This window comes from Micromonas commoda, chromosome 11 (assembly GCF_000090985.2).
Source record: "Micromonas commoda chromosome 11, complete sequence".
In the NCBI taxonomy this organism is placed as follows: domain Eukaryota; kingdom Viridiplantae; phylum Chlorophyta; class Mamiellophyceae; order Mamiellales; family Mamiellaceae; genus Micromonas; species Micromonas commoda.
In genome coordinates, this window is record NC_013048.1 from 459,824 (window position 1) to 486,820 (window position 26,997).

Genomic DNA, 26,997 nt, shown 5'->3' on the forward strand with positions numbered 1-26,997 from the left:
TTTTACGCTACGGGTTCACTTTGCGCCTTCCCCTCTTTGTGTCTCTCACTTTCCTCCCCTCTTCTTCGCGACGCCGGCGTTCTTCACCCCGGTCGCGCCGGATACCTTGCCCCCCCCCTTCTTCTTCCTCTTTCCGTCGTCGTGCCCGTACTTGGCCTCGAGCCTCGCGAAGAGGTCGTCCGCCGCCGCAGCCCTTGACGCTCCCCTGGCCCGGATCAGAGCCATCAGGTTCCCGCCGTCACCGTCGCCGTCACCGTCGCCGCCCGCACCCCCGCTTTTGGCCTTCCCACCGCTTTTGGGCAGCTTCCTCCCCGACCGCTTCTTGAGCGGATCCTTGGGCGCGGGCTTCTTCCGAATCGCCTTCACCCACGTTTGGAACGCGTTAAACTTTGGCGCGACTCGATCGGCGACGGCGGCTTCGACGATGTCCGCGAACCTGTGCGAGTCCAACGACTCCTCGCTGCACATCACCCACATGAACACCTTGGCCATGTCCCCTGCGAACTTGACGTACGCCTCGACGACGTCGCGACGTTCCTCGTCGCCGCCGCGGTACGAATCGTGGAAGGCGTCCACGTCCTCCTCGGTGACTTTCCTGTAGACGCCCCGGTAGTACTCGTAGAGGGAGTCGAACTTGTCACCGCTGAGCTCGGCGTCGTCGATGCGCCCGGTCTCGTCGTACACCTTGCGCTTGTCCGTGTCGCCGAGGACGCCGTAGACCTTCTGAAGGGTCTGAAACCGCTTCGCGGCGTCGGGGTCGTCGGGGTTCTTGTCGGGGTGAAGCTTGAGCGCCATGCGGTGGTACGCCTTCTTAATCTCGGTCGGGGTGGCCTCCTTGGCGACGCCGAGGACCTCGTAGAGGGTCTTGCCGTCGAGCCCATCGTCGTTGGGGGCATCCGAGGCGGAGTCGTCGTCGGTGTACTCGTCGTCGCTCATCTGATCAGGTGAGCGCGTGCCCGTGCGGCGAGATCTGGTCGAGATTTGAAACGCGGTTTCGCAGCTCCGCCCCAAGCCCTGCCGCGTGCCGCGCGCTTTCTTTCTTGGACGGCACCCGAATTTTCCGACGTGCCGGGCCGCGGGGGCAGATTCGATCGACACCGTCGCGCCCACCACCCGGGCCGTGCGTCGTCATGAGCCGGACGTCCTCACCGGCGAAGGGATCATCGATCGCCCGTGTAGATGACGACGCGACGATCGTGGACGTGGGGATGGACGCGCAGGTGGACGTGAAGGGTCCGATGGACGGATCGGAGCCCCCCACGCCGGACGCGGCTTCGGCGAACCCGTTCGGGACCCTCCTGCCGGTCGACCCGCAGAGGCGCCGGGCGATCTCGATGACGATGATCATCTTCGCGATCCTCTTCGTCGTGCCCACGTTCATGCACGTCAGCGGATACGGGCAGAGGCTGACGGACCACCTGCTCGACGACGCGCCGCGCGCCACCCCGTCGGCCGCGGCTCCGTTGTCGATCGGCCCGGATCCAACCTCCCCCGCCGAGAAGGCACTCAACGCCGCCGAGGACGCATCGTCGCCCGCGCCCGCCGCGGACCAGGCGCCCGCCGCGGACCAGGCGCCCGCCCCCAAGAAGTCGTCGTGGCTCCCGTCGATCCCGTCGCTCAAGCCATCCGCCGGCGAACCCCCCGTCGTGCTCGGTCCGAAGCACAACAGGTTCACCGATTCCGGCATCGCCTTCCCGCTCGCGTGCTCCATGCAGCAGGCCCTGGACGGCATGATGGGCGCTGGCAAGGGCAACGTCGCGAAGGGGCGAGAGTACCTCCCGGACATTGACTTCACCAAGTGTCGCACGCACCCGGACGAGCTCGACGCGGTGTTCGCGCGGATGTTCGCCGTGGTGCCGCCGGTGAACACGTTCGACTGGTGCGGCGGCATGCAGTGCAAGATCACCATGGGCAAGTACACCAGCAAAGCCTCGGAGGACTGGGAGAAGTTTGTGCAAACGTCGAAGGACGACGCCCCGCCCCCTCGCGCGCAGGCGGTGTTCCCGAAGCAGGAACGATGGGGCCGATACCTGGACTGCGCGGTGGACGACGCGTGGAACTGCATGTTCGGGGTGACGACGCCGTCGAAGGCGCCCGCGGACGAGGACGCCCTGAAGACGGCCAGGAACATCTGGTCGCAGCGCTCCTGCATCTTTGACAGGTCGTGCGGCGAGCCCCAATCTCAGTACATCTCGAAGCTGCTCCACGGGTGGATGTTCCGCTGGTCCATGCCCCTCAACGCGTGCACGGAGGGATACAGGAACGCGTGCAGCAACCGCGTGGTGTCCAACATCAACCTCCCGAAGAGCACCAAAAACAGGGTGTTCATGTCGATTCACATGCGGATGGGCGACGCGTGCGACCGCGTGGAGCAGAAGGAGCGGATGACGTCGTGGGAGTGGGAACACGGGCGGGGAAGGCCTTGCATCGCCCCGCACGGATACGACGACGCGATCGAGCGCATGTCGAAGAAGTACGGGGTGACGGACATCTTGCTCGCTTCGGACCAGGCGGATGCCATCGCGTGGGCCAAGGAGCAGAAGAAGCACGACGTCCACTGGCTGGACACCGATCGGTCCAAGCTCAACCACGGCTCGGGTTGGATCGAGAACAGGATGGACATCGGCAAGGAAGAGACGGAGGGCGCGCTCGAGGCGATCGACTTCCTCGCACACGGGCAGGTGTTCTTAGGGAACATGGGCTCGTTCTTCAGCCGAGCGGTGTACAAGCAGATGATCGGGCGGCACAACGCGGTGGTGCCGTGGACGTCGATCGACGGCCGGCCGCTGGACAGGGAGTGGCACGAGTTCCTCGGCAGGAGGCGCGCGACGCGAAGGGCACTCAGCGTCTCCGACTGACGACTGCCTTCCCGAAGGTAATAAGGTACCGTCTCGACGCTCCGGCTCTTCTTTTCGAGAGACGATGAATACGATTGATTAATTTTTGCCCGGCGTAAAGATCATGTGCCCTTGCTCGCGCGCGCCGCCAGCTGCGCCTTGAGATGTTTGGTCCGCCCCGAACCCCCCAAGAGCGTCGCTATGTCCCCCCAGGTGGACGCCCTCGCCCCGTCCGGCCTCTCTCTCGCCGAGCACAGCGCGCGACGCTCCGCGGCGTCCGTCGGGGTCTCGCCCGCGTCGTCCACCGCGCTCGCGCTCGCCCCGGCGTCGAGCAAAGCGACGCACGCGGCCCTGTGCCCGTTGACCGCGGCCCAGTGAAGCGGCGTCCGGCCCCACGCGTCCACACGATCCACCGCCGCGACCTTCCCGCCGTACCTCCGCGCCTGTTCCCCCCGGGACTTGTCGTTTCGAGCGTTCGCCTTCGGCCCTTTGGACTTGTCGTTTCGCGCGTTTTTTTGAGCGTTTTTTTGCGTCGTAATCGGCGAAGGCGCTCCGTCCGCGGCGGCGGCGACGGCGGCGACGACGCTCGCGGGCGCTCCGGCCCTCGCGGCGACGTGCAGCGCCGTCTGACCGTCGTCGTCCGCCGCGCCCGCGTCGCCGCCGCGCTCGAGGATCTGCGCCAGCAGCGAGTTCGGGCCCCTCGCGGCGGCGACGATAAACGCCGTCTGACCCCGTCGGTTCCTCGCCCGAGGACTCGCGCCCCTCGAGAGGAGCGCCGCCGCGGCGCGCCCGTCGCGGTCCCTCGATCCCCCGCCGCACGCGATGTGAAGCGGCGTCGACGACGGCACCCTCGACGGCACCCCGACGGCACCCTCGACGTCAACCCCGGCGTCGAGGAGTTGCTCGACGACGACGGCGTCGCCCTCAAACGCCGCGCGACGAAGCAACGACGCGCCCTCCTCCGTTCGCTCGTCCCCCTCGGGTGCCGACTCCCCGTCCCCGTCCCCGTCCTCAGCGCGTTCCGTCGCGACACCACTCGCTTCGTCGTCCGAATCGCCCCGCGCGAGCGTCGCGGCGCGCGTACCCAGCTCCCCGACGATCGCCGCGGACCTCAGACCTCGGACGTGCGCCGCGAGGGAAAGCGAACCGGCTCCGACGAGGACCCTCGACGGCGCGAGCGCGCCGACGAGCGCCTCCCCGAACGTCCCTCCCATTCGTCCGTTCATCGAGGCCCCGGCGTGCCCCTGTGACGCGTCGTCGTCCGCGAAGGAGGCGGCGATGGCCTGGCAGACGCGCAGGGCGGCGACTGAATCGCCGCCGAGTTCGGCGAAGCGCGACGTTAACGTAACCTCAGAGCCCAGCTCCGTGGACCACGCCGACGCGACGACCCTGGCGAACGCGTCGAGGGCGCGCGTCTCCTCCGAGGTGACCGGTTCGAATCCGCTCTTCCCCGCCGCCTCCGTCTCTTCCCCTCTTTCACCCGCCGTGCTTCCTTCCCCCTCGAACATCGCGTCCCTGTTCGGTAGCGGGGGCGCTCCCCACTTTGCCACGACGGACCTCGCCGCCTTACCGGACGCCGTCGTCGGCAAACCGAACCGCGCGACGCCGAACCGGGAGGGAACCATGTGCGGCGGAACGCGCGACGCGACGAGCCATCGAAGCGCGTCGGCTCTCAACGCGCTGAAGGGTTCCCGCCCCCCGCCCGCGTCTTCGGGCGTCGGCGGCTGGGCGTTTTCGAGCGTTTTCGAGCGTCGGCCGCCGCTCTGCGGGGGAACGCACCACGCGACGATCGCCTTCGATCGCGGTTCCGCCGCGTCGAGCCTCGGCGTCGAAACCGCGCACTCGGCAACCAACCCGGGAGCCGAAGCGCACACCGCCGCCTCCACCTCGCCGAGCTCCACGCGCTGGCCGTTGATCTTCACCTGCGAGTCCCGGCGACCGACAATCTCCACAAACGCCGGTTGTCCGTCTCGTCGAACCAGTCTGCACACGTCGCCCGTCCGAAAGAAACGTCGTCCGTCGTCGGCGTTTACGAAGTACCGTTCCGTCGTCAGCGTCGGTGCGTTGGCGTACCCCAAACCCACGAGCGGGCCCGCGAACCAAACCTCCGCGAGGGTCCCGTCGGGGTCGCGTCGCTCGTCGAGGAGATCGCTCGGGTCGTCGCCGGGATCTTTGGCGAGGAGCATGTCGCACCCGGCCAATACACCGCCGACGGCTCTTCGCGTCTCCACGGACGTCACGTCGCGAAACGCCTGGTACACCGTGCACTCGGTCACGCCGTAGCCGTTCACCAACCTTTGCACCGCGGGTAACCACGCGCGCGCGAGCGCCTCGGGCATGGGCTCGCCCCCCAACGCCACCACTCGCAGGTTCGGCAGGTTCGGCAAAGTCTCTTCGCCGGATGGATCAACTTCAGTCGCCGGTTCGATCGTGGACAGCATGGACGGCGTCGTGAGCACGTGCGTCGCGCCGCTCGCCGCGAGGCACGCGCCCATCGACGCGAACAGGTGCGACCGCGGCGCCGTCGCGGCGACGCACCCGGCTCGCCAGGCTCCCAGAAAGTCCCCGAGCGAGGGATCAAACGAGTGCGGCGACGCGACCAAAACAACCGAGTCGTCGCCGACGCCAAGCGACTGGTTCTTCTCGTCGCAGTACAGGGACAGTCCGCCGTGCGTGGCGAGGCACCCCTTCGGCCGACCGGTGCTGCCGGAGGTGAAGAACACGTGCGAGAGCTTGTTCGCCGGAAACGCCGGCGGGGGCGTCTGGTAGTCGTACGTATGGGCCTCACGAGATATTTCGCGAGATTCGTTCGAGAGGAGAGACGCGGCGGGGATGACCTTAAAGTCGGCGCGTCCAGCCTTCGCCCACGCCTCCCTCAGCCTTTGTGTCGCCCCGCCGTCGCCCGCGCGGTCGCTCGCGATCTCCACGGAACACCCCGCGTCGTCTAAGACGTCCTTGATCCTCGCCGGCGGATCCGTCGCGCCGATCGGGACCACGGCGGCGCCTGCCAAAAGGATGGCCAAGATGGCGACGGGCAACTCGACGCCGTCCTCGACCAGGAGCCCCACCGTCGGCGACAGGCCGTCGAGATCTTGCATATCGGATAGTCTCGGCGCATCGACGCCCTCGAGCGCGCGGCGAACCTCGGCGGCCGCAGAGGAGGCGACGGACCACAGCTCACCGTACGACCATCGGACGATCTTCGGGGACGACGCGGTGGGGTTGGGTATCCACGCGAGCGCTGTCCCGTCGCGGGTCTCGGGATGCGACGCTCGGGCGTGCATGCGCACGAGCGGATGCTCCGGGATCGTCGACATCTCCCTCGCGTCCTCTGGTCGCTACCGTCGGCGATCGCCCGAAACCGACGCCCCAATGTTCGCCCCGCCCGATGCTTCGTCAGTCGGCACTCCGTAGCACTCCAGCACCTTCCGTTGCATCAACTCCACGGTGGCCAGATCCAGCGGCGGCGCACCGGACGCCTTGGATCGAACGCTCTTACACGCCGCCTTGAGCTTACCCTTGCTCAGCGGCGTCGCGTCTCCCCCGCCCGCGCGCGTGCACAGCCGCACGAACCTCTCAGCCTCGGCGGGACCCACGCCTTCGATGCGCAGGGCGACGACGGCGGCGCAGGAGCGCTCGAAGGCGTCGTCGGGCGGACCGATGCAGCACAGGCAGTTGGGCCTGTGGATCTCCAGCTGACCGTCCGGGCCTCGGGTCGGCAGACGAAACGGACCGACGCCTCCGAGGGCGGGGCCCTGGCGCATCGGGCGAGTGTCGGCGCCGCGGCGGACCAGGGTCTCACGAGCTCGCTTTGTCGTTTCTCGCAAATGCACTTTTTCCGTTTTCGGGGGCGCTTTTTCAAGGGTTGGGTGGGGTTCTCCGGATGCCCCACAGACCCGCTCGCGCGCGGTTCGTTCGAGAGCCGCGAAGCGTCTGACGGTGGTTTCATAGCGACGCCATGCCGCTCCCGGCGCACATACAGTCCCGACGGGACTGCCTCACCTTCGTGGTGCTGGGGGCGACTGGCAATCTCGCGCGACGTAAATTGTTACCCGCGCTGTTCCAGCTGTACCTGACCGGGCACCTGCCCCCGCGGGCTAGGATCGTCGGCGTGGGAAGGACCGAGCTGACCGACGAGCAGTTCCACGAGTTCGTCGCGGCTGCGATACGCCAGGCGTGGGAAACCCCCAGGGCTGCGCTCGCGGGCCAAGGCGGCCTGGCCGGCTCCGGGGGTTCCGGGGGGCATCAGAGGCAGGGCTCCTTCCACACCCTGAATCGCCAGAGCAGCAGCATGGACCTGGACGGGCTCTTCCACGCGCCCCCGACGCGCGCGGACATCGGCGGATGCGCCGAAACGCTCGCGCGAACCACGATATACCAGCTGGACTCCCCTCGCATGGACAAGGACGACGTCGGAGGGGCCGGCGACCCCGACAGGGCGCCCCAATCCGCGAGGTCCTCCGCGCCGGGATCCAGGCGAATCTCGGTGGGATCCGTCTCAGCCGGCGAGCACACCTACCCGGCGTGCCCCGAGCACTGCCTCGTGGACTTCCTCACGCGCACGCGGTACGCGCGCATGTTCCCACCCGTCGTCTCCGGCGCGCGACGCGCCTCCGACTCCAGCTCGAGCATCGACGACGACGCCGCCGCCGCCGCGGATGAATCCCTTCGCGCGACGTTCGACCTGTGCGAGCGTTGGGAGGCGGAGAATCCCGACGCGCCGCGCCGCAACCGCCTCTACTACTTCGCCATGCCGTCCGAGCTGTACCCTCCGGTGGCGAACGCGGTGCACCGCGGGGGCAGGGCCGTGGACGGGGGATGGACCCGTCTGGTGTTGGAGAAGCCCTTCGGATCCGACGCCGTCTCGGCGGCGGCGCTCAACCGCCACCTGGCCAAGGCGTGGAAAGAGAATTCGCTCTACCGCATCGACCGATACCTGGGCAAGGAGGTGATCGATAACCTGCTCGTCATGCGGTTCGCCAACCGGCTGCTGACGCCCATCTGGAACCGCGATAACATCGCGAACGTGCAGATCATCCACAAGGAACCGTTCGGCGCGATCAGCGACTACTTTGACAGGCACGGCATCATCCGCGACGTCCTCCAAAACCACCTGCTCCAAATCCTCGCCGTGCTCGCCATGGACAGACCGGTCAGTTTAGACCCGGAGGACATCAGGGACGCGAAGCTGAAGGTGCTGAGGCAGGTCGACAGGGTGGACGTCGAACACAGAGTCGTCGCCGGACAGTACGTCGCGCACGAGGGTAAGCTCGGGTACAAAGACAACCCCAGCGTCGCCGCCGATTCCCGCGCGCCCACGTTCGCGATGATCGTCCTGAACATCAGGAACGAGCGCTGGGACGGCGTACCTTTCATCTTAAAGGCGGGCAAGGCTCTGAACGAGAAGCGGAGCGAGATTCGCATTCAGCTGAGGCAAACGCCGGGGGACATATTCGGCGACCAACCGGCGGCTGACGTGGCTAACCCAGCTGAGGCGACGCCGGGCGAACGCGACTCGAAGCAAAACGCGTACGCCGGTCCGAACGAATTTGTCCTCCGACTCCAACCCCACGAGGAGATGTACATGAAGCTCACGATCAAGGAGCCCGGGCTTGGGGTCCAACCCGTTCCGAGCGAGATGGAGCTCTCCGGCCGGTGGCGCGCGGAGCAGCTCCGCAAGGAAGCCGCGGGCGAGGCTCCCCGGCGAGCCTACGAGCGGCTCCTGCTAGACGCCGTGCACGGCCACCAGGCGCACTTCGTCCGCGGCGACGAGCTCGAGGCGGCGTGGTCCATCGTCGACCCGGTGAACGCCGCGATCGCGCGGGGTGACGTGCCCCTGCACGAGTACCCCTTCGGCACGCGGGGGCCCACGCAGGCGGACGCGCTGCGCGCCGCCGTTGGTCACGTTGCGTTTGTCGTCCCCAGAGACGGGGTGCACCTCAGCAGCGCGGATGACCTGGCGAGCTACGACTTCTCGCCAAAGTACGCGTCGGTGCCGGTTGGGGACGTGTGGGGCAGGGCGATGGACACCGGGCCGGGGTTGATGCCGCCGACGCACCCGGCGTGAGGAAGAGACGACGACGGGGACGCACCCACCCGGCAGTGACGAGGGGGGGGGCGCCGTTTTGACATAATAAGGCGATTTTTGTCCAATTTTTTTTCCCACCCGGGTTGCGTCTCTCGTCACTACTGCGTAGCGCGCGCGCCGGGAGATGCTGGCCAACTTGGCGAGACGCGCCCTCGCGCGACCGTGCGTCGTTTCCGCGTCTCGGGTTCCCGTCGCGAGGCGGTTCTCCGCGGAGGTTGAGGGCGAAGACGGGGAGAAGCCGAGCGAGGTGGCGATCTTCATGAACGCGATCGGCATCGAGGGGCACGACGAGAAGTTCGCCGACCTGAAGGCGCTGCTGCACGACACGAAGACGGAGAAGCTCAAGGAGTTTGGCATGAGCGTCCAGCAGCGGAAGAAGCTGCTGAGTCACGTGGAGAAGTACAAGCGCGGGCTGTGGGCGCCCAAAGAGCTCCGCCGTTAAGCTTTTAGGTTTAGATTTGTAGTAATGGCATGAGCGTCAGCATCGTCGCCGGCATTACGCCCCGCGCCAGTGGAGAAGGGTTCGGCGCCCAAACCCGTCCCGGCGCCCGCTCGCTGACCCACCGCCATGACCGACTCGGCGGAGCCCACCCGCGTCGCGTCGATGAGCGGAGACGAGAAGGCCGCCGCGCTGTGCGACGACGTCGCCGCGAGCGTCCATCCCGATACGGAAGCCGTGGCGCAACACTGCGGGCAGATCGAGCGGTCCGCCGAGGACATGCTCGCGAGGCTCGACGAGCTCGTCGCCGTGCTCAACAAGCTCCGCGAGGACTCGAAGGAGCAGCGGGAGGCGCTGACGCCGGCGCTCGAGGCCTGGGCGTCGGGCCTGGCGAGGGATTTTGCCTACCTCGACAGCGCGGAGGACACCGTCGAGGCGGTGAAGGGCGCGGTAGCGAACGTGGAGCACCAGCTCGCGCAGCTGGAGTCCACCGAGTTCAGGCGCGCGAGACTGGCGGACATCGAAAAGGCGAGGAAGGGGATCGAGGGGCTCTTCCAGGGGTGGGGCGGCGGCCAGGGGTCCGTCGAGGGCGGATACTGGACCTCGATCGGGGGGGGCGGCGACGCGAAGGATCCAAAGCGGTGACGTCCATTGCACTTGTAACCTTGTACTCGCGCGCTCAAACAGGCTTCACCACGGAGTGACTCGTCCCGGGTTCCAGTCGGGGGAAGAGTCCTCCTCGTCGGCGTCGCCCGCCGCGGGCCTCGCGCGAGGCGGCGACGGCGGCGAGAGGTTCCACGCGTATACGTCGTCCCCACCCGCCCGGCGAGAGGCTCCCCGCGTGAGTTTACATCTCGCGACCATCTCCCGGAGCGCCGCCGCCGCGGAATCGTCGCACCGGCCCTGCGCGGGGAGCAGGCCCGTCCGCGAAGGTTGCCGCGCGGCGGCGAGGGACGTGCACGCGCCCGCGTGGGGACGCGCGATGTGGGGCCCGACGCGCGTTGAACTTGTTGAACTTGTTGAACGCCCGCGAAGGAGGCCCGACTCGGATGACGACGACGACGAATGTCCCGCTCGCCGCCTGGACGCCGTCGCGAAGCACCCGCGCGACGCCGCCGCGGACGTCCCCGGCCTCGTCGCGCGGGCGAACGTCACGTTCGAGACGGTCGGGGACCTGAGCGCCGTTCTCGCGCGTTCTTCGCGCGTCGATTCGTCTGTGTTCGCGCCGACGCCGGATTTGTCCAAGAGTTTCATTCGCTCGACGCCGAGCTTGACCTCGGCGGCGACGACCTTTCGCCGGGCGGCGGTCACCGGGGACCGAGGCTCCGCGCGGGACTTCGGGCGCGGGCTCTCGACGCCGGGGTTTTCCTCGCGACGAGCGCCGTTCCATCCGCCGAGGAGGCGCGGGGCGATGCGCGCGCCCCTGAACGCTCCCTCGACGTGATAGTCCCGCGCGACGGTTTGTTTCTCGGCGGGCGAAGATGACGAAGACGGTCGCGCGCCGGTCGAGTCGCCGAAGCGAGGAGCTGGCGCGCACTGAGACGGCGCGTCGACGCCTTCGAACGTCACGGTGTGCCTCGCGACGGTCCCTTTGGAAGCCGTCATCGCGCCGAGCCCGCGGGGGCTCGAATGGTGGGTCGCGCGAGTACGTGACGCGCGGGCCGGTTTTGGCGCGCGGCTGTTCGTTTCTCGGAGAACGCGATTGGCGCGTGCGTGGCGACGGTTGCCGTCGATATTTTTTGGTTGCTCGATCCGTGCCCGGTCGTCACTAGCTCGCGCCGGGGTTTCCCGGTCGTTAGAACGCACAAGAGTCGGTGAACATTCGCGCCTGGCGATTGAACCCCTTCGACGCCCTCAGTTTAGGCAGCGAACACCGCGCAAGCGGCGTCGGCGCGTCGGAAGGTGAGCTCTCCCGCAACCGAAAACCGAACCGGCCACGGGCTTCTTTTTTGGGGGCTGCCAAAAACGGAGCGGCGCTTCGTGTCTCGCACGCCCTCTCGCGATATGCACGACCCTCCAACGACAACACCGGTCGGGTCTCGCCCGCCAGTGTCTATATTGACGACATCGCAAGCCTCGGTATCTCGCGGCGATGAATATCACGCCGGCGACCGAAGGCTTCGAGCGCCGATCCCAATCTCGACTCTGCCAAATCTAACCCATCAGGTCCAAAACCATAGGCACCATGGCACTTTTCGCCCGAGGCAAGTCAATCGTGTCCCTCGCCGCTCGTCGAAAGGCGCGTCGGTCGCGAAGGTGAGACGCGGCAGATGCCATCAAACTCCCCAGCCCCGTCTCGCGCCCGGAACGGAACCGGAACTGCCGAAGCTGAGCCAAACCCAAAAATTGAACGCAGGCACGTGACCCTCCTCGCCCTCGCCGGCCTCCTCGCGCTCGCCGCCGCCGTTCCCAAGCTCGGCTGGACGCGATCATCGATCGAACAACACTCCGATGGCCCCAAACGCGAACTGCTAGCGTCGGTATCGTGCCGCGGCGTTTCCTCGTTCGTCTCAGACGGCGGCTGGCTCCTTCACGTCCTCGCCATCCTCTACCTCTTTCTCGGCATTGCGATCATCTGCGACGACTTCTTCGCCCCGTCGCTGGAGATCATATGCGAGAAACTCGGACTCAGCGAGGATGTGGCCGGCGCGACGTTCATGGCGGCGGGTTCGTCCGCGCCCGAGCTCTTCACCTCGACGATGTCTTTGGTATCCGATAACGCGACAAACGAACTCGGAGTGGCGACCATCGTCGGCTCGGCTGTGTTCAACATCTTGATCATCGTCGCCGCCACGGTCATATTCTCCGGCGAGACCCACCTCGCCTTGGACTGGCGTCCCGTGACGCGCGACTGCGCGTTCTACGCCGTCTCAATCGCGTTTGTCATGGGCGTCATGTGGGATGGAAAAGTCTACTGGTGGGAGGGGGTGGTGAGCGTGTGTCTCTATCTCGGGTACGTCGGATTCATGACAATAAACGGGAGCGCGATGGATTGGATGGAGCGGGTCGCGCGCGGGTTTCGACGACGCACATTGGGTAACAAGATCGCGTCGTTCAGAGAGGAGACGCGGGAGGAGACGGACGACTTGGAGAGATCCGTGGTCGAGCTGTCCTTGTCCCCCGAGGATGATAAAGCGGGAGGAAACGACGGGACTGTTGATGATGAGGATGAGGCGAACAACCCGTTCGCCGTTCCCGACGACTGGCGCAAGTACCCCATGTGGGCGCTGTCCCTTCCTTGGTACGCAGCCTTCACCGTGACCGTCCCGGACTGCGGCAAGACCGGCTGGGAGCGATGGTACCTCCTATCGTTCTTTTCCTCCGTGCTGTGGATATCCGCCATCTCCTATGGGATGGTCGACGCCGCCGCGGTTGTCGGCTGCGTCCTCGACGTCCCAGAGGTGGTCATGGGCACGCTCGTGCTCGCCGCGGGAACCTCCGTCCCCGACGCGCTCTCCTCCGTGTCCGTCGCGCAGGCTGGCCAGGGCGACATGGCCGTCGCCAACGCCGTCGGTAGCAACGTGTTCGACATCTGGCTCGGCCTCGGGCTACCGTGGCTTGTCTTCCTGCCGGCCAGGGGCGGGTTCGAGGAGGTATCCACGGCACAGCTGTGGCCGTCCGTGTGCATTCTCGCGGGAGTGTTGCTCGTGTACTACGCGTCGTTGGTCTTCACGGGGTTCAGGCTGAAGCGGAGCATGGGTTACGCGTACGTGCTTGTGTATGGGCTGTTCGTGGTATACTCAGTGGTTGGCGTTTGGTGGATGGACGTCTACGACTTACGACGCAGCGAGTAAGATTAGCGTCAGTTACAACAGCTTTTTCTCGTCACTCTATCTCTTACTCTCTCTCTCTTGTGCGTTTTATTACTCGTACATTCGCGCGCGAACTGCTTCCATCGCGCGCCATTCACGTTTACCGTTACACGTTATGCTTTGGTCCGAATCACGACACGTTGGCCCAATCCGACAGCGGCACTGCGGCGAGGCCGACGATGTGCAGCAAAACCTCTTGCGGGAGGTCACCCAGCGACAGCGCCGAGGAACTCTCCTCGTCGCCAGTCTCAGCCTTGCGCGCGAAGTCGGCGGCGGCGCACTGCACGAATGCCCTGGAAGCCTTCCTGAAGGCGACCGGAAAGTCTTGGTGCGTCTCCGGCGTCCACGCGACGGGGCAGCGGAACCTCAACACCCCGTCGGGTGTGCCCACGAAGACGAGGTCGCGCGGCGGCGCTGGAGATCCGCCGATCCGCGCGGGCGATCCCCGCGAGGGCGACGCTGGCGGCGGCTTACTCGCCGCGGCGACGACGCAGAGCCCGGTGACGTACTTGCCGCGGACCCTCGACCGAATCGTCTGCACGAACCTTCGCTGATCGTCGTCGGCGCCCCGTAGTCGCAGCGGCCTGAACAAGCGATCCGTCCTGGGCTGCAGGCAAACCTCCACCCCTTCCGACCTCGCAGGCTCAATTTCTGATCGCCACTGGTTCAGGTTCCGATCGCCGCCGTCCTCGTCCGCCCCCGATCCCACCTCGTCTTCGTCGTCGTCGGCGCCGATGACGGTGATTATGCTGTCTTCGTCGGCGCCTCGCCCCGCGCCGGCGTCGAACCCTCGACCTCGGCTCGGATGTCCGTCCTCCTCGGGCGGCGGCGACAGGTTCACCGCGGATGACGACCCTAACGACGCGGCGTGGGCGCACCTGAGATCGTACGCGTGCACCCTACCCCCGCGCTCCGCCCAGACCACGACGTGGCCGTCGGAAGGGAGGAACCGCACGGGGAGGCACGGGTGCGCGTGGTCGCGAAAGTACGCCACCCGCTGGATGCGAAGGGGGCCGACGACGGCGCCGACGCGCGCCGCACGAGCGGCGAGCGGCGGCCCGCGCGCCCCCGACCGGGAACGCCGGCTGTCCGCCGTCGACGCGTCGCGTCCAAAGCCGCGGCCGGCGCGCGCGGGCGAGCTCGGGACGCTCCTGCTCCGGCCCGCCGAAGTAGCCGTAGTAGCCGACGGGTCGACGACGTCCCCGGAGATGTCACCCGCGGAGATGCCGCCGCCCGCCTCGTCCGCCGCCCGCGAATCGTCGTGCACCGTCACCCGCCACACGGCGAGCGCGTGCAGCGAGTCCGACGTCGCCGCCAGGTACTCGCCCGTCGGCGACCACGCGGCGTACATGCCCCCCGCAGCCTCGCCCGACACCACCCCAGCCGCCGACGGGTCGCCGTTAATCGCGAGGTGTTGCGTCGCGCCGTGGTCGCCGTACCCGTCGGGGCCGCCGTTCACGAGGACAAACTCCGCGTCGCCGCAAACCGCGACGCACGTGCCGTCGGGCGACGCCGCCGCCGCGTTGGACGCGACAGGGAAGGAAATCTTACAACAATCGACGAGCCGAGCGTCGAGCCGGGGTCGTCGCCTCGGGCCCCGGCCGCCCTGGCCGCCGGGGGAAAACCCGCCAACTTGGCCCTGGCCGGCGCCGTCTAACGCGTCGTCGTCGTCGTCGCCGAGGGCTTCGAGGGCGCCCCCCGCGTCGTCCTTGACGTCCACCGACATCGCGTAGCAGTTACCATCCTGCGACGCGCACAGGAGCACGTCCTCGATCGCGCGCTTACCCTCCCCACCAGTTGGGCGATGAACGCCGTCGAGACGAACGCCTCCGTCGGATGCTTTGACGCGTTTACCGAAGCGCACGCAGTTGACCATATCGCGCCCGAACCGGCCCATCGCGCCGACGCCCCTCTCCGCGACGGGCACGAAGGACGCCGAGACTGGGCCGTTTCCGGTTTGTCCAACCCTTTGGTGGCGCACGACGCGAAACACCGCGAGATTGACGTCCTGCGCGTACCTTCGAACGTCGCCGCAGACCGCCACGAGTCGGTTGGCTTCGTCGTAGTCCACCGAGTAGACGCTGAACGGCAGCTCCTGCTTCGCGACGTACTCTGGAGGGGTACCATCCGCGACGTACTCGGCACCATCCGGCCCGTCTGGACTCGTCCGGACGGGTCCGGGCCCGTCCGGGTCCGGCTCGTTGAACCTTCCGTCGGCGTCGTACGCACCGTCGGACACGATCGCGTTCGCGTCGACGAGCCGCACGTCCACGTCGCCGGTGACGAGCAACAACCCGTCCCCCGCGGCGCACACCGAGTCGGATCCCTGCTGATGGTTCATGCCCGTGTGCGACGACGGGACGCGGCCGTCGTGGAGGAGGTAGTGCCCGCGCTCCTCGGGGTCGCACGCGCGGTGAGGATGGCCCTGGATCGTGCCCTCGATCTCGAAGTGCATGGCGTCCTCGTCGAAGCCGGACATGTCGCCGTCGTCGCCGTCGCTGTCGTAGTCGCCGTCGTCGTCGCTGAACTCTCCAGACTCGCCGCTGTAATCGTCCTCATCAGAGGCGGAGTCCGACCAGTCGTCGGGGATGCCCGGCCAGGGAACCCCGGCCGGGTCTGTGATGTCCTGCACCATCTGCTCGAAACCGTCGTCCGGTTCAAAGAGCGGTTCGTGCTCGTGCTCGTTCGCGTCGGCGTCGTCCTCGGAGGCGGAGTCCTCGGTCCCGATGCTCTCGCTCTGCGCGTCCGCCGTCCCGTGGGCCGCCACCGGGTCGGGTTCGGGTTCATCCTTCGAGTGTTGCGCGGGGTCGAGGTCGATCCCGGCGACGTCCTCGGGCGGGGGCGTCCCGCCCGGATCTTCGCCGTCCGCGCCTCCCCCCATCGCGCAGCCTCGGGAAAAACCCAGGGGGCGACGTTCCGGGAATCGCCCTCGCTTTTCGTTCCAAACGGCGCCGAGATCTCACGCCGCCGCACGCACCGCGGCTCTACCTAGCGCCCCACCGATTCGGTCTTCGAGATCCTCACGCTGGTTCAGAAGGGTGGTCGAGAGCGCGAACGCGCGCGTCGAACGGTCCCTCGTGGGCAGGCGCGTTGTGATCCTCGGCCGCGGCTGAACTTCTCGGCTGACGCGGACTGTGAAGATAAAAAATCGCGCGCCAGATCTCCCGAGCCGTTCAGAAAGTTAGCTGTGCGCGGTGGGCTTTTCCCGGTGCCGACGTCAGACTAAGACGATGAATGTATTGGACAACGTGGAAGGGATGCTATCAAACAACCGGGGCCGCGCACTCGCCCCGTGCAAACCCCGCGGGGCGGGGCTCCAATCACCTCGCGGGCGCGCTGGCGCCCTTTCGCCCTTTCCCTCGCCCGGCGCCGCTCAGATTCTCGAGGTACACGTCGTCGACGTCGCCGCTGACGTAATCTCCGTCGAAGCAGGAGGCGTCGAAACGCTCGATCTGCGGGTTCATGCCGCGACCCGCCTGCAGCATGTCCTCCACGGTCTGGTAGATGAGGCCGTCCGCGCCCAGGAGGTCGCACACGCCCTCCTCGTCCCTGTTGTGAGCGACAAACTCCTCCCTGGAGGGCATGTCGACTCCGTAGACGTTGGGGTGCTTCACGGGGGGCGCGGAAGACGCGAGGTACACCTTGGTGGCGCCCGCCGCGCGGCACATCTGCACGATCTGGGACATGGTAGTGCCGCGGACGATGGAGTCGTCCACCAGAAGGACCTTCTTGCCGTTGAACACGCTTCGCATCGCGTTGAGCTTGCGCCTGACGGAGAGCTCGCGCGTTCGCTGATCGGGCATGATGAAAGTGCGCCCGACGTAGCGGTTCTTGACGAGGCCCTCGCGATACGGGAGGTCGAGGCACTGCGCGATCTCGATCGCGGATGGCCTGCTGCCGTCAGGAACCGGGACGACCACGTCGATCTCCCAGTCGTCGTCCTCGCACCGGTCCTTGATTCGCTTCGCGAGTCTCCTGCCCAGCTCGAGCTGAAACTCGTACACGCTGATGCCGTTGAGCATGGAGTCGGGCCTGGCGAGGTAGATGTACTCGAAGATGCACGGGGAGATCTTCCCGTTGACGCACTGGCGGGACTCCAGGCGGCCGTCGGGGGTGATCAGGATCGCCTCGCCGGGGTTAACGTCGCGGACCCTCGAGAACCCGAGCGGGCCAAACGCTGAATCCTCCGAAGCCACGCAAAACTCGTCACGATCCGAGCCGTCGACCGCCTTCCGCTGGCCGATCACCAGCGGCCTGATGCCGTTCTGGTCCCTGAACGCGAACAGACCGACCTGGTTGATCATGGTGATGACGGAGTACGCCCCGCGAACCTTCTTCATCGTCTTGGTCGCCGCGTCAAACGCAACCTTCTCCATGTCGGATCCCGGGTTGGACGTGATCGACTGCGCGATGTCCTCGGCGAAGACGTTGAGCAGCACCTCGGAGTCCGAGGTGGTCTTCATCATGCGTCCGCCGAGGCCCATGAGGAGCTCGTCGACGTTGGTCAGGTTGCCGTTGTGGATGAGGTAGATGCCGAGAGGCGAGTTGACAAAGAACGGCTGCGCCTCCGTCGCGGAGAGGCCACCCGCGGTGGGGTAGCGGACGTGGCCGATGCCCACGCTGCCCTTCAGGGAGTCGATCGCCTTCTTGTCGAAGATGTTCGCCACGAGGCCGTTGTCCTTACGCTCCTGGAAACGGACGCCGTCGAAGGTGACCATGCCCGCGCTGTCCTGGCCGCGGTGCTGGAGCATCAGCAGCCCCTCGTAGAGCTCGGCGGAGACCTGTCCCTCGTGGCGGAAGATGCCGACGATGCCGCACATGCGCGCGACGTTCCTGTTTACGATAAAAGTAACGGCGGTCGATGACACGTGAGCGAAACGCGATTGGCGTCGAAGGAGTTGGGCGGAACGCCGCCGGGGAGGTCGGGGAAAAGCGACCGGGAAAACAATCGCTTTTTGACGTTGCCCTAACACGCGCCCGCTCGGTACTGCCGCGTCTCGCGCGAGGGTTCGGGGAACGGCACAGGACGCACCTGCGAGAACGACCGGTGGTGGGCATCACCTCCGCGATGCGGGAGCGCATCAACCGCGCGGAGGCGGTCATCGACCCACCCGCGCGAAGGTCATCGGCGGTGCGCGCCACCCGCAGGGTTGCGGAGCGAACGACTGCGACGCGATCTCCGCGGGGCGCGCCGACCCTCGCGGGCGCGACGTTGGCGCGGCGCGCGGGGGCGGTGCCCACGAGGGGGCGGACCGTGGACGATCCGACGATTGTCTGCATCGCGTTCGTCCCGACGGGAGCGAGCGCGCGCGGAGGCGAAGTGTGCCGGCCGCCGCAAAGCGATTTGAACCGTGTCGGGCTGGAGAGGACGCCGACACGTCAGCAGCTTTTAGGACTTTTTCGAGTGACGAGCAGTCAGGAACTGCGCAGTTCTGGATAAATAGAAAAGCGAAATACTTTCATCAGTGTAACAGACGGTGCTAATTCCTATTTGAGTCTCTCAGTTTTTGTTGCGGTCGCGCTTCCTGCGCTTGCGGTGCTTGTGCTTGGCCATCTTCCTCTTCCGCTTGAGCTTCACCGACGCCGCCTGGATCCCGTGTCCGTCGCCGAACCCGTCGATGACGTTCATGATCTGCCCGGGCATGACCACGGTGACGCCGTCGCCGATGCGCACGGTTTTCGCATCGGGTCCCATGGTCTCCTTGGCCAGCCTCTCCATGACCGCGTCGAGCGGGTGATCGCCGTACCAGTCCTCGTCGTCCTCGTCGCCGCCCCATCCCCCGTGCCTCTGCGCGAGCTGCGCGCGGAGCTCGCCCACGGTCAGACCGCTCGCTCCAGCCCCGCGGCGGTTCGCGCGGTTCACCACGTCCGGCGAAGGCGACGGGGATGGGAGAGGCGCGGGCTCAGCCTCTCGTCGACGCGGGTCGGCGGGGCCGTTCCTGCGCCGGGGCGCCTCGTGAATCGCGCGATCGGCGGCGCCGGAGGACGTCGCCGCGCGCGCGAGCGAGAGCCGGCGCGACAGGCTCTCGGCGAGCCTCCTCGCCGCGTGTCGAGTCGCCGCGCTCATCGTTCTCGCCAGATCTCGCTAAGACTAAACCTAAAAGTCCAGCCGCTGCGTGTGCGTCGCCTTCGTGGCGCGCGGCTGTCGAGACGCGCGGGGAGACGCGCGCGGCCGATCGTCGTGTGCCGCCGAGCGTGACAGACCGCGGACGAGTTCCGATCGAGTCGCGGTCGCGAACTTCGCCCGCCTGGCGCCGCGTGGGAGTGGCTTCGCGCGGGGACCGTGTGATAAGGCGACTGCGCCCAGGCTGAGGAGATTCGGCCTGCTTTTGGCACCCGTTGGTTCCGGGTCAACTCCGAGGTGGCGCGCACAGCCAACGGCGCGGACCGGTGGGGCACCGGGCGTCAGCGACCGAGCGGCGCAAACTCGTGCGTCGTCGTCGTCACCGCACACCCGCCCCCGGAGTCCAGCCGGCGCGACCGCGGCACCCCGGACATCGCGCGACGAGTGGAGAGAGGAATCCAAAACAAGTGAAGAAAGTCGATTCCCGGATTGGCCCCCGCGCGACACGATGGGCGTGATGGACACGCTCACGCGGAGCACCGCGGATACCGTCGCCAAGACGGACTCCAAGAAGTGGGCCATGGACCGATCCGAGGCCCTTCGCGTTGTGTTCCACGCCCTCGACGGCGACGACAGCGGCAGCATCGAGATCGAGGAGGTGCTCCACCTCGCGACGGGCATGTGCCAGACCATGAGCGAGGACGACGCGCGCGCGTGGTTCCAGGAGATGGACAAGGACGGCGACGCCACCGTGGACGAAGCGGAATACCTCGAAGCCATGCTCAAGCTCACGGACGACCTCTCCCCGCAACAGTTCGAACACCGCGTCAAGGACCTCCTGGCGCGGACGAACAAAGAGGTGACGGACCCGAGGTGGTACTACCACTGCGAAAACAACAGGGAGTACCTGGAAGCCGAGGTGGTGCCGCTTCTGGAGAGCGGGCTGAACGAGATGATGCGCGCGATCGAAGCCGAGCGGCTGAGGGTGGCGTCGGGGAAGGACTGGGACGAGGACGGTCACGTCCCGCCCGACTGGCGGCCCATGCGCCCCCTCCAGTTTCTCGGCGAGTACCTTCGCGAAAACTCGAGGACGATGGTTCGAAAGCGCGAGGAGGAGGCGAGGCTCGCCGCGGAGGCGGCCGCCAAGGCCGAGTACCTGAACCGCACGTTCGACGAGATGGATCGCGAGCAGAAGCTGCGGTACTCCTTCGACAAGATCGACGGCGACGGCAACGGCGCGCTCGACTTTGACGAGCTCGTGTTTGTGTGCCGGAAGATCAACCCCGGGAAGGGAGTCGAGGAGGCGCGGATGCAGCTGTCGTGGATGGACAAGGACGGGGACGGGCAGGTGGACCAGGACGAGTACGTCAACGCGATTCTGGAGATTATGCAGGACGTCGACGAGGAAACGTTCGTGAATGGCGTGAAGCGCGTCTTGACCGCCGTACAGTTCGCAAAGGCTGACAGGATCGAAAAGTTGAAGATGGTCTTCGAGCGCGTGGACGAGGACGACTCTGGCGAGCTCGACCGCGACGAGCTCACCAAGCTCGCCGTCGCGCTGGTCCCCGGCGGTGACGAGGTCAAGGTGCGCAAGACGATGAAGTGGCTCGACGCCAACGGCGACGCGGCGGTGTCGTTCGAGGAGTTCAAGGGTCCGATGATTGAAGCCACGGAAGGTCTCGACGACGATCAGTTTGACGCCGCGGTGCACAAACTCTTGGCCGCCGAGGGCGAAGCCGTCGAGCCCGATCCCGCGGACGATCTACCCCCCAAGTTCGGCGCGTACGTCACGCAGTTCCCCAGCCACGCCAAGTGCAAGTGGATCGGCGTCAAGCGCGTCGACTCGATGACGAGAGACGAGAAGAAGATTTGCGTCGTGGACTGCCGCTCGCCGGATGAGCGGGCGGTGTCCATCATCAAGGATTCCGTGCCCCTCGGGGACGTCAAGTTCGTGTCGTTCGAGGACAACAACGTGGAGGCAGTCGCAGGCGGGGCGGACGTGTCCGCGGCGTGCGAGGGTGCCGACGTGGTGGTTTGCGTGAGCGCCGTCGGAGCCGAGGGCGGCATCGCGGCTCCGATCCTGGCGGAGAAGTTGGAGGGTAAGGTTGAGGTGCGAAACCTGGTCGGGGGGATCGTGGCGTGGTACAACGCGGGCGGCGAGGTGGTGGACGGCGAAGGTAACCCGGTGGAGGCTGTGCACCCGGGGCAACGGCGGTGCATCGGGTTTGTCACCCGGGCCAGGAAGAACGCTTTCAAGTTCCCCAAGGAGGAGAAGTAATTTAGAGTTTGTAACTCGCTCCGAGCTCTCCACTCGCGCGCGCACCCGCTCGCTACGCCAGCCGGTACATGTCCAAGCGCGCGACGGCGGTTGCGTTGGTAGCCTTCGCCTGTTGTACGTTCTCGGTGCCCTTCGTCTTGTCCGGCATCTCCGGCCCTTCTATGTACGCGTCGGAGAAGCCCTTGGACGTGGCTGCCGTGCGACGCGGGGCGTTCATGAACAGCGGCTCGAAGGACATCGGGAGCTCGACGAACAGATAAAGTGCCCGCATCGACACACGGACGAAGGGCTCGGATCGCATGCAGCGTGGTTCGGCGCTGATTCGAGGAGGACTCGCGCGGGTGTCGCGGAGCTGTCCGGGTCACGTGGCGCCGTCGACCAGCGCGTTCAGAGGCAGCTCCGGATCTCTCAAATCTCTACGTTTCCCCTCGAGGGGCGCCATGACCGAAGAGGCCGGGGACGCCGCGGGCGCGGATCCGGAGAAGAAATGGACGAAGCGCGACCTGCGACACACCAGCGCCGTGGTCATCTGCCCGCCGTCCTCGCAGTGGGGACCCATCCAGGAGATCAGGTCCTTCAACGACAAGTCCTACGCCCGCTGGATGCCCCACATCAACCTTCTCTACCCGTTCCTCCTGGACGACGACGACGGCGACGACGCGCCCCGTCGCAACTTCGACGCCGCAACCGCGGTGGCGAGGGAAGCGCTCAGAGGCATTGAGCCGTTCACGGTGACGCTTCGGTCCTTCGGACGCTTCGAGCACGCCAAGAGCTGCACCGTGTGGCTCCACCCGAGCGAACCCCTCGAGGGAAACGACCCGGCGCGCCGCCACCTCGCGAACGCCGACGTCGACGCCGACCCTCCGCCCGTCTCCCGAGGGATCACGTCGACCCAAGCCGCGCTGGAACGCGCGTTTCCGTTCGCGGACCACCTCTCGTCGATATCCTCGCACTCCGGATACACCCCGCACCTCTCCGTCGGACAGTGGGACGACGTCGCGTCGGCGTCGGCGGCGGAGCTCGCGTTGCGGGACGCGTGGGAGCCATTGACGTTCGAGGTGGACGCCGTGTACTTAATATCTCGCGCGGGCGCGGATGCGCCGTTCGAATTCAAGGCTAGGGTCCCCCTGGGCGCCGCCGGTGGGGCGTGGAGGCGGGGCGACGACGACGACGACGGTGGCGGGGGGGAATGGTGGATAGACGCGTACCATCCGCCGCCGCCGCCGGAGGGCGCGCGGTGCCTGAGGCCGCGGCCGAAGCGGAGGTGGAGGGGTAAGAGACGGGGCAAAGGCGGCGGCGGGCGGGGCGACGGCGCCCCGTGACGCGCGGCGTCGTCGAGGGTGTTCGTCGGAACTTAAGGGGCTCCAGAGAGAACTACAGCTTGATAGAACTTACAACGTACCGAGGTACACACCGACTGTCGCGAGGGCCGTCGTCCGCCTCTAGTCCGTCCCGATCACCTCCGTTTCCCGGCACCCATCGCGGCGACGACTTTCGAGGAGAACGTCCCGAACCTCTCCAGGTCAGCCTGGAGTATCGACGCGACGAGCGGACTCAGCGCGGAGCCAAACGGCACCAAGATGTCCGGTACCTCGTAGCTTATGTTCATCCTCACAACCGTCCGCCCGTCGGGTCTCTGCACGAACGTCACCGCGCCCTTGTTGTTCAGCCCGTCGGTGCTGAACCAGTGGATCTTTTCCTTCTTCACCGGCGGGAGGTCGCGCGCGACCCACGAGAACTCGAAATCCTGGCCAAACTGATTCGTCTTGAGGAGCCACTTGGTGTCCCCTGGCACGCCCGGCACGGGCTCGACGGAGTGTATCCACGGCATCCAGTTCGGGATCCTGGTCTTGTCCTGCCACAGCTCCCACACCACCGGAAGCGGCGCCGTCACCGTGACTTCCGCCGTGTTGTCCACCCAGCCCGCCATCGACGTCCGCGCTCCGTTGGAGATTCCTCCCAGATCTTTCGCTCCGGATAATCCTCGCGACGAGAGCGGGGGCGGTCGAGAAGACGGCGGGCGCCGCGCACGACGGTCGGCGCTTCCCCGCGAAGGCGCGTGGACGCACGCGACCGCGAAAGCGCGCGACATCCGGCTCCGAATCACACCCCACCCGCGCGACTTCTTGTGTGGACGGAGCGGGAGGCGATTCAGCGGTAGGATCGTGACACGGTGGCAGTCGAAATCATTTGGGGTTGTTACTTTTTAGTCTCCCCGAAGGATGCGAGCCTGGCTAGCATCAGGAACCTGGCCCGCGACATGGGCTTCCCCCCCTTGTTATCCCCCACGCGTCCCACCTTTGGCACGTCCCCGTACCCGTGCCCGTACCCGCGCCCGTACCCCTCCCCGTACGGCGCTCTCTCCGGCAAGATGCCGCCGCCGTTGACGCCGACGACGAGTCGCAACGCGGGCTCCGACTCGCTCGCCGTCAAAGTCCTTCGTCTCGCCCGCGCCTTTGAACCCGCGAACACCTCCTGCGTCACCCAGTGGCTCAGTAACCCGATCGGACCGGTGATCAACGTGAGCAACAGCGTGTGCGCCACCGGTATTCGCAGTTCCGCGGCTCTCAAAGCGGCGACTCTGCCGACGAAAAAGTTTATGCACGCGATGTGGAGCCACGCGCTGGACGCGGTGACGCGCCTCGAGAGCAGCGTCATTATGCCGTTCAGCTTCGGGAAGAACTGGGGCTGCCCCGTGGCGAGCCCCTCGGCTAAGGACCCGGGCATCATGAGGGACAACGTGTCCGGCGACCAAGACGCGCACAGCAGGGCGAGGTAGGCGACGCACAGCGGCACGAGGGGCAGGGGCGAGCGGAGGTACGTCGCCGCGGCCGAGCGCGGATGCGAGGCGCCCCACCAGAAGGCGACGAAGGACGCGACGAGGTAGCCGAGGGAGAGCGCGATGGCAATCTCCGGGACGACGCTCGCGGCGGTCGCCGTCGCGGCGGCGGCGTGCGCGACGGCAACGTCGCCTCGTCGGTCCACTCGAGGCGACGTTCGGTGGCTTCGGAGCATCGAGATCCCGCGAGGGCGCGACCCGACGGCGACGTGCGTCCGGGGCGCGCGCGGCGCGGCGCCGCTCGGACGGCCCGCGGGTGGCGCACGGGTCGACGCCGACCGGTGCGCCGTTGGCAGCGACAGGCGGACCGCCGAGGACGCGCGCATCGCGAGCGTCATCCGTCCCGCGGCGCAGCCTCGAGTGAATCAGGGGCGCCCGAGCTGGTTAAACCTGCTGACGTGTTGTTACCTCGCGGATGCGAGGCGCGCGGGCACTGCGCGGGGACGCGCGGGTGGGTTTGGACGGAGGTACGGCGATCCGCGATGCGCGCGCTCGCGTCGGTGCGGCCCTTCCCGGCCGCGGCGCCGCGACGCCGCGCGAGTGAAGGTCCCAAACCGGGCGCGAACCCGTCGGGGCCCGCGCGCCGAGGCTGTCGGCGATTCTTCGCGGCGCGGGGCGGGCACGACGCCGAGGGACCCAACACGCGGGAGACCCAATACGTCGCGAAGACGGCCACGCAGGCCACCGACGCCAAGGAGAACCTCACGGAGAGTCAGCAGGTGCAGCGGGACCTGGCTCTCCGCATGATGGAGGCGCAGAGCCGATGGCTGGAGGCGCCGGGCACGCCGCGAAGGACGAGGAAAAAATCCAAGATGAGGCGGCCCGTCGACGCGGACCCAGCCGCGGACGCGACCCAAACCGCGGCATCCTCCGAGGACGTCGCCGGCGACGGGGACCTCATCGGGATGGACGCCGAAACCGTGGTCGGCGAGGCGTGGGAGCGCGGGCGATGGCTCCTCGGCCTTCTCGTCCTCCAATCCTCATCCTCCGTCGTCCTTCAGCACTACGGCGACTTGGTCCGCGACAACCTCATCATCACGCTGTTCCTCACCATGCTCGTGGGCGCGGGGGGCAACGCGGGAAACCAGAGCGCCATACGCGTCATCAGAGGCTTGGCCACCGGCGAGATGGTGACGACGAGGGAGTGCTTCGTGGAAACGCTCTGGCGGCAAGCCAGGGTCGGCTTCCTCCTCGCGTCGTTTCTCTCCGCCGGGGGGTTCGCTCGGGTCATGGTCACCGAGGCCACCGGGGGACTGGACGCCGCGGGTGGGGCGGCTGGCATCAACGACCCGCCCGCGGCGGTGGGCGCCTTCGGCATCGCCCTGTCGCTGTTCTGCATAGTGACGCTGAGCACGGTGGCAGGGACGGCGATGCCGTTTGCGCTCGCCGCGAGCGGCCAGGACCCGGCCAACGCGGGGACGACGATCCAGGTGGTGATGGACATCATGGGGGTGGTCATCACGTGCGTGGTGTGCTCGCTGGTGTTCACGCAGGTGCCCGGGATGTTGGCGGCGGTGGGGGGATGACCGAACGTCTAACTTTATCGTTTGTTTGGTCATCCATCTTATCTTAGCGACGCGCGTTTGTGACTTATTCCCTTCAATAGTTGAAATACTCGTCAACCTGCTCGCCGGCGTCCTTCCTTCGCCTGCTGTAATCCGCCATGACCAGGGCGTCCCCGACGCCCGGGCCCGTCGTGTTCTTCGCCGCCACCTTCGCGCACGCCTTCTCGAAGTCCGTCGTCTGCGAGTAAATCTTGGTGACGAGCACGACCAACCCGATTGAAACGCCGCTGAGCCCGTAGATGGCGACGTCGTTCTTGTAAAGCGGATGCAGGCACGCGAGGAGTCCGCCGAACGCGGTCCACCCGCCGAGGTACAGGAAGAGCTGCGGCACCTCCACGAACCCGCCGAACTTGGCGAACCAGAGCGGCATGTTCTGCGGCGCGCACTTGCACATCTTGTTCAGGAGTATGGTGGCGACGAAGCCGGAGGTGACGGTGAAATAAAACGTGAGCGTCCACAGCACGAAGTAGGCGGTGGTCCACCCGGGCGTCGCCTCCAGCACCTGCGAGTTCGGGAACACCACCGCGAACCCCGCGAGCGAGGCGATGAGACCGGACAGGAGCACGGTGTTCTCCCACAGGCGCGACACCGCGTTACCCACTCCGTCGTACCCGACGATCGGGGACATGGGCGTCCACCACGTGAGCCCCAGCGTGAACCGCTTCCCCCACCCCGACGCCGCGAAGTCCTCAGCGAGGGTCCTCGCCTTGAGGATCTTCTTCGGCTCGGGGCGCACGGTGGGGGTGGCGGTTGGCTGGTCCACGAACTCGGCGGGCTGCGCGCCCTGCTGCTGCATAGAGGCGGACTGCGCGGGGACGAGGGCGTTACCGGGGTCCGCCGATTCCCCCCGCGCGTCTTTGGGCTTTGGCGATCCCCACATCGCGCGAGGCGGCGGGGTTCGGCGACGCGCGACGCTCGCGACGCGGCGGAACGGGACCGCCGGGCGCGCGGGGTGGGTCGCGACCAGCATATCGCTCGAGCGCGCGCGTGTTTGAATGCGGCGCGGAACGCGTTTTCGTTCGGCGTTTTTCGCGCACGTGGGCCGTCTGCACGCGCTTTCCAGATTGCCGACTCG

General features: G+C 67.0%; 19 protein-coding genes across 19 annotated transcripts; 11 read left to right on the forward strand and 8 right to left on the reverse strand.

The window, feature by feature from the left end:
* Window positions 1-45: 45 nt before the first annotated feature.
* Window positions 46-936, reverse strand: MICPUN_62456 (predicted protein; the record flags this gene model as incomplete). The annotated part of the gene is made up of 1 exon (XM_002505152.1): window positions 46-936. One exon carries the CDS (start codon window positions 934-936, stop codon window positions 46-48), a length of 891 nt encoding a protein of 296 aa, XP_002505198.1.
* Window positions 937-1,278: 342 nt separating this feature from the next.
* On the forward strand, window positions 1,279-2,948 carry MICPUN_109140 (predicted protein). The gene has a single exon (XM_002504844.1). The coding sequence runs from the start codon at window positions 1,335-1,337 to the stop codon at window positions 2,856-2,858; it is 1,524 nt and encodes a 507-aa protein (XP_002504890.1). The 5' UTR covers window positions 1,279-1,334; the 3' UTR covers window positions 2,859-2,948.
* An 11-nt stretch (window positions 2,949-2,959) lies between these two features.
* Window positions 2,960-6,601, reverse strand: MICPUN_103051 (ligase/ankyrin repeat fused protein; the record flags this gene model as incomplete). Its single annotated transcript, XM_002505153.1, has 2 exons — window positions 2,960-6,037; window positions 6,245-6,601. 2 exons carry the CDS (start codon window positions 6,599-6,601, stop codon window positions 2,960-2,962), a joined length of 3,435 nt encoding a protein of 1,144 aa, XP_002505199.1.
* A 194-nt stretch (window positions 6,602-6,795) lies between these two features.
* MICPUN_86118 (predicted protein) lies at window positions 6,796-8,904 on the forward strand (the record flags this gene model as incomplete). Its single annotated transcript, XM_002504845.1, has 3 exons — window positions 6,796-7,013; window positions 7,461-8,313; window positions 8,359-8,904. 3 exons carry the CDS (start codon window positions 6,796-6,798, stop codon window positions 8,902-8,904), a joined length of 1,617 nt encoding a protein of 538 aa, XP_002504891.1.
* A 145-nt stretch (window positions 8,905-9,049) lies between these two features.
* MICPUN_62461 (predicted protein) lies at window positions 9,050-9,367 on the forward strand (the record flags this gene model as incomplete). The annotated part of the gene is made up of 1 exon (XM_002504846.1): window positions 9,050-9,367. One exon carries the CDS (start codon window positions 9,050-9,052, stop codon window positions 9,365-9,367), a length of 318 nt encoding a protein of 105 aa, XP_002504892.1.
* A 106-nt stretch (window positions 9,368-9,473) lies between these two features.
* Window positions 9,474-10,056, forward strand: MICPUN_109141 (predicted protein). Its single transcript, XM_002504847.1, has one exon. It carries the CDS (start codon window positions 9,494-9,496, stop codon window positions 10,007-10,009), a length of 516 nt encoding a protein of 171 aa, XP_002504893.1. The 5' UTR covers window positions 9,474-9,493; the 3' UTR covers window positions 10,010-10,056.
* A 290-nt stretch (window positions 10,057-10,346) lies between these two features.
* Window positions 10,347-10,811, forward strand: MICPUN_62463 (predicted protein; the record flags this gene model as incomplete). The annotated part of the gene is made up of 1 exon (XM_002504848.1): window positions 10,347-10,811. One exon carries the CDS (start codon window positions 10,347-10,349, stop codon window positions 10,806-10,808), a length of 462 nt encoding a protein of 153 aa, XP_002504894.1. The 3' UTR covers window positions 10,809-10,811.
* A 34-nt stretch (window positions 10,812-10,845) lies between these two features.
* On the forward strand, window positions 10,846-11,136 carry MICPUN_53363 (predicted protein; the record flags this gene model as incomplete). Its single annotated transcript, XM_002504849.1, has 1 exon — window positions 10,846-11,136. One exon carries the CDS (start codon window positions 10,846-10,848, stop codon window positions 11,134-11,136), a length of 291 nt encoding a protein of 96 aa, XP_002504895.1.
* Window positions 11,137-11,880: 744 nt separating this feature from the next.
* On the forward strand, window positions 11,881-12,921 carry MICPUN_67917 (Ca2+:Cation antiporter family; the record flags this gene model as incomplete). The annotated part of the gene is made up of 1 exon (XM_002504850.1): window positions 11,881-12,921. A coding segment is annotated over one exon (1,041 nt), but the record flags the coding sequence as incomplete, so codon positions are not given.
* A 228-nt stretch (window positions 12,922-13,149) lies between these two features.
* On the reverse strand, window positions 13,150-16,057 carry MICPUN_62465 (predicted protein; the record flags this gene model as incomplete). The annotated part of the gene is made up of 1 exon (XM_002505154.1): window positions 13,150-16,057. One exon carries the CDS (start codon window positions 16,055-16,057, stop codon window positions 13,307-13,309), a length of 2,751 nt encoding a protein of 916 aa, XP_002505200.1. The 3' UTR covers window positions 13,150-13,306.
* Window positions 16,058-16,394: 337 nt separating this feature from the next.
* On the reverse strand, window positions 16,395-18,012 carry MICPUN_109142 (predicted protein). Its single transcript, XM_002505155.1, has one exon. It carries the CDS (start codon window positions 17,994-17,996, stop codon window positions 16,497-16,499), a length of 1,500 nt encoding a protein of 499 aa, XP_002505201.1. The 5' UTR covers window positions 17,997-18,012; the 3' UTR covers window positions 16,395-16,496.
* Window positions 18,013-18,618: 606 nt separating this feature from the next.
* On the reverse strand, window positions 18,619-19,453 carry MICPUN_109143 (predicted protein). Its single transcript, XM_002505156.1, has one exon. It carries the CDS (start codon window positions 19,241-19,243, stop codon window positions 18,677-18,679), a length of 567 nt encoding a protein of 188 aa, XP_002505202.1. The 5' UTR covers window positions 19,244-19,453; the 3' UTR covers window positions 18,619-18,676.
* A 295-nt stretch (window positions 19,454-19,748) lies between these two features.
* MICPUN_62468 (predicted protein) lies at window positions 19,749-21,518 on the forward strand (the record flags this gene model as incomplete). Its single annotated transcript, XM_002504851.1, has 1 exon — window positions 19,749-21,518. The coding sequence occupies one exon, from the start codon at window positions 19,749-19,751 to the stop codon at window positions 21,516-21,518; it is 1,770 nt and encodes a 589-aa protein (XP_002504897.1).
* Window positions 21,519-21,586: 68 nt separating this feature from the next.
* MICPUN_62469 (predicted protein) lies at window positions 21,587-21,778 on the forward strand (the record flags this gene model as incomplete). Its single annotated transcript, XM_002504852.1, has 1 exon — window positions 21,587-21,778. One exon carries the CDS (start codon window positions 21,587-21,589, stop codon window positions 21,776-21,778), a length of 192 nt encoding a protein of 63 aa, XP_002504898.1.
* Window positions 21,779-21,792: 14 nt separating this feature from the next.
* Window positions 21,793-22,943, forward strand: MICPUN_62470 (predicted protein). Its single transcript, XM_002504853.1, has one exon. It carries the CDS (start codon window positions 21,959-21,961, stop codon window positions 22,838-22,840), a length of 882 nt encoding a protein of 293 aa, XP_002504899.1. The 5' UTR covers window positions 21,793-21,958; the 3' UTR covers window positions 22,841-22,943.
* MICPUN_62471 (hypothetical protein) lies at window positions 22,889-23,448 on the reverse strand (the record flags this gene model as incomplete). Its single annotated transcript, XM_002505157.1, has 1 exon — window positions 22,889-23,448. One exon carries the CDS (start codon window positions 23,446-23,448, stop codon window positions 22,975-22,977), a length of 474 nt encoding a protein of 157 aa, XP_002505203.1. The 3' UTR covers window positions 22,889-22,974.
* A 269-nt stretch (window positions 23,449-23,717) lies between these two features.
* MICPUN_62472 (predicted protein) lies at window positions 23,718-24,683 on the reverse strand (the record flags this gene model as incomplete). The annotated part of the gene is made up of 1 exon (XM_002505158.1): window positions 23,718-24,683. One exon carries the CDS (start codon window positions 24,681-24,683, stop codon window positions 23,718-23,720), a length of 966 nt encoding a protein of 321 aa, XP_002505204.1.
* Window positions 24,684-24,839: 156 nt separating this feature from the next.
* MGTE (Mg2+ transporter-e family) lies at window positions 24,840-25,883 on the forward strand (the record flags this gene model as incomplete). Its single annotated transcript, XM_002504854.1, has 1 exon — window positions 24,840-25,883. The coding sequence occupies one exon, from the start codon at window positions 24,840-24,842 to the stop codon at window positions 25,881-25,883; it is 1,044 nt and encodes a 347-aa protein (XP_002504900.1).
* Window positions 25,884-25,956: 73 nt separating this feature from the next.
* On the reverse strand, window positions 25,957-26,802 carry MICPUN_62474 (predicted protein; the record flags this gene model as incomplete). The annotated part of the gene is made up of 1 exon (XM_002505159.1): window positions 25,957-26,802. One exon carries the CDS (start codon window positions 26,800-26,802, stop codon window positions 25,957-25,959), a length of 846 nt encoding a protein of 281 aa, XP_002505205.1.
* Window positions 26,803-26,997: the final 195 nt, after the last annotated feature.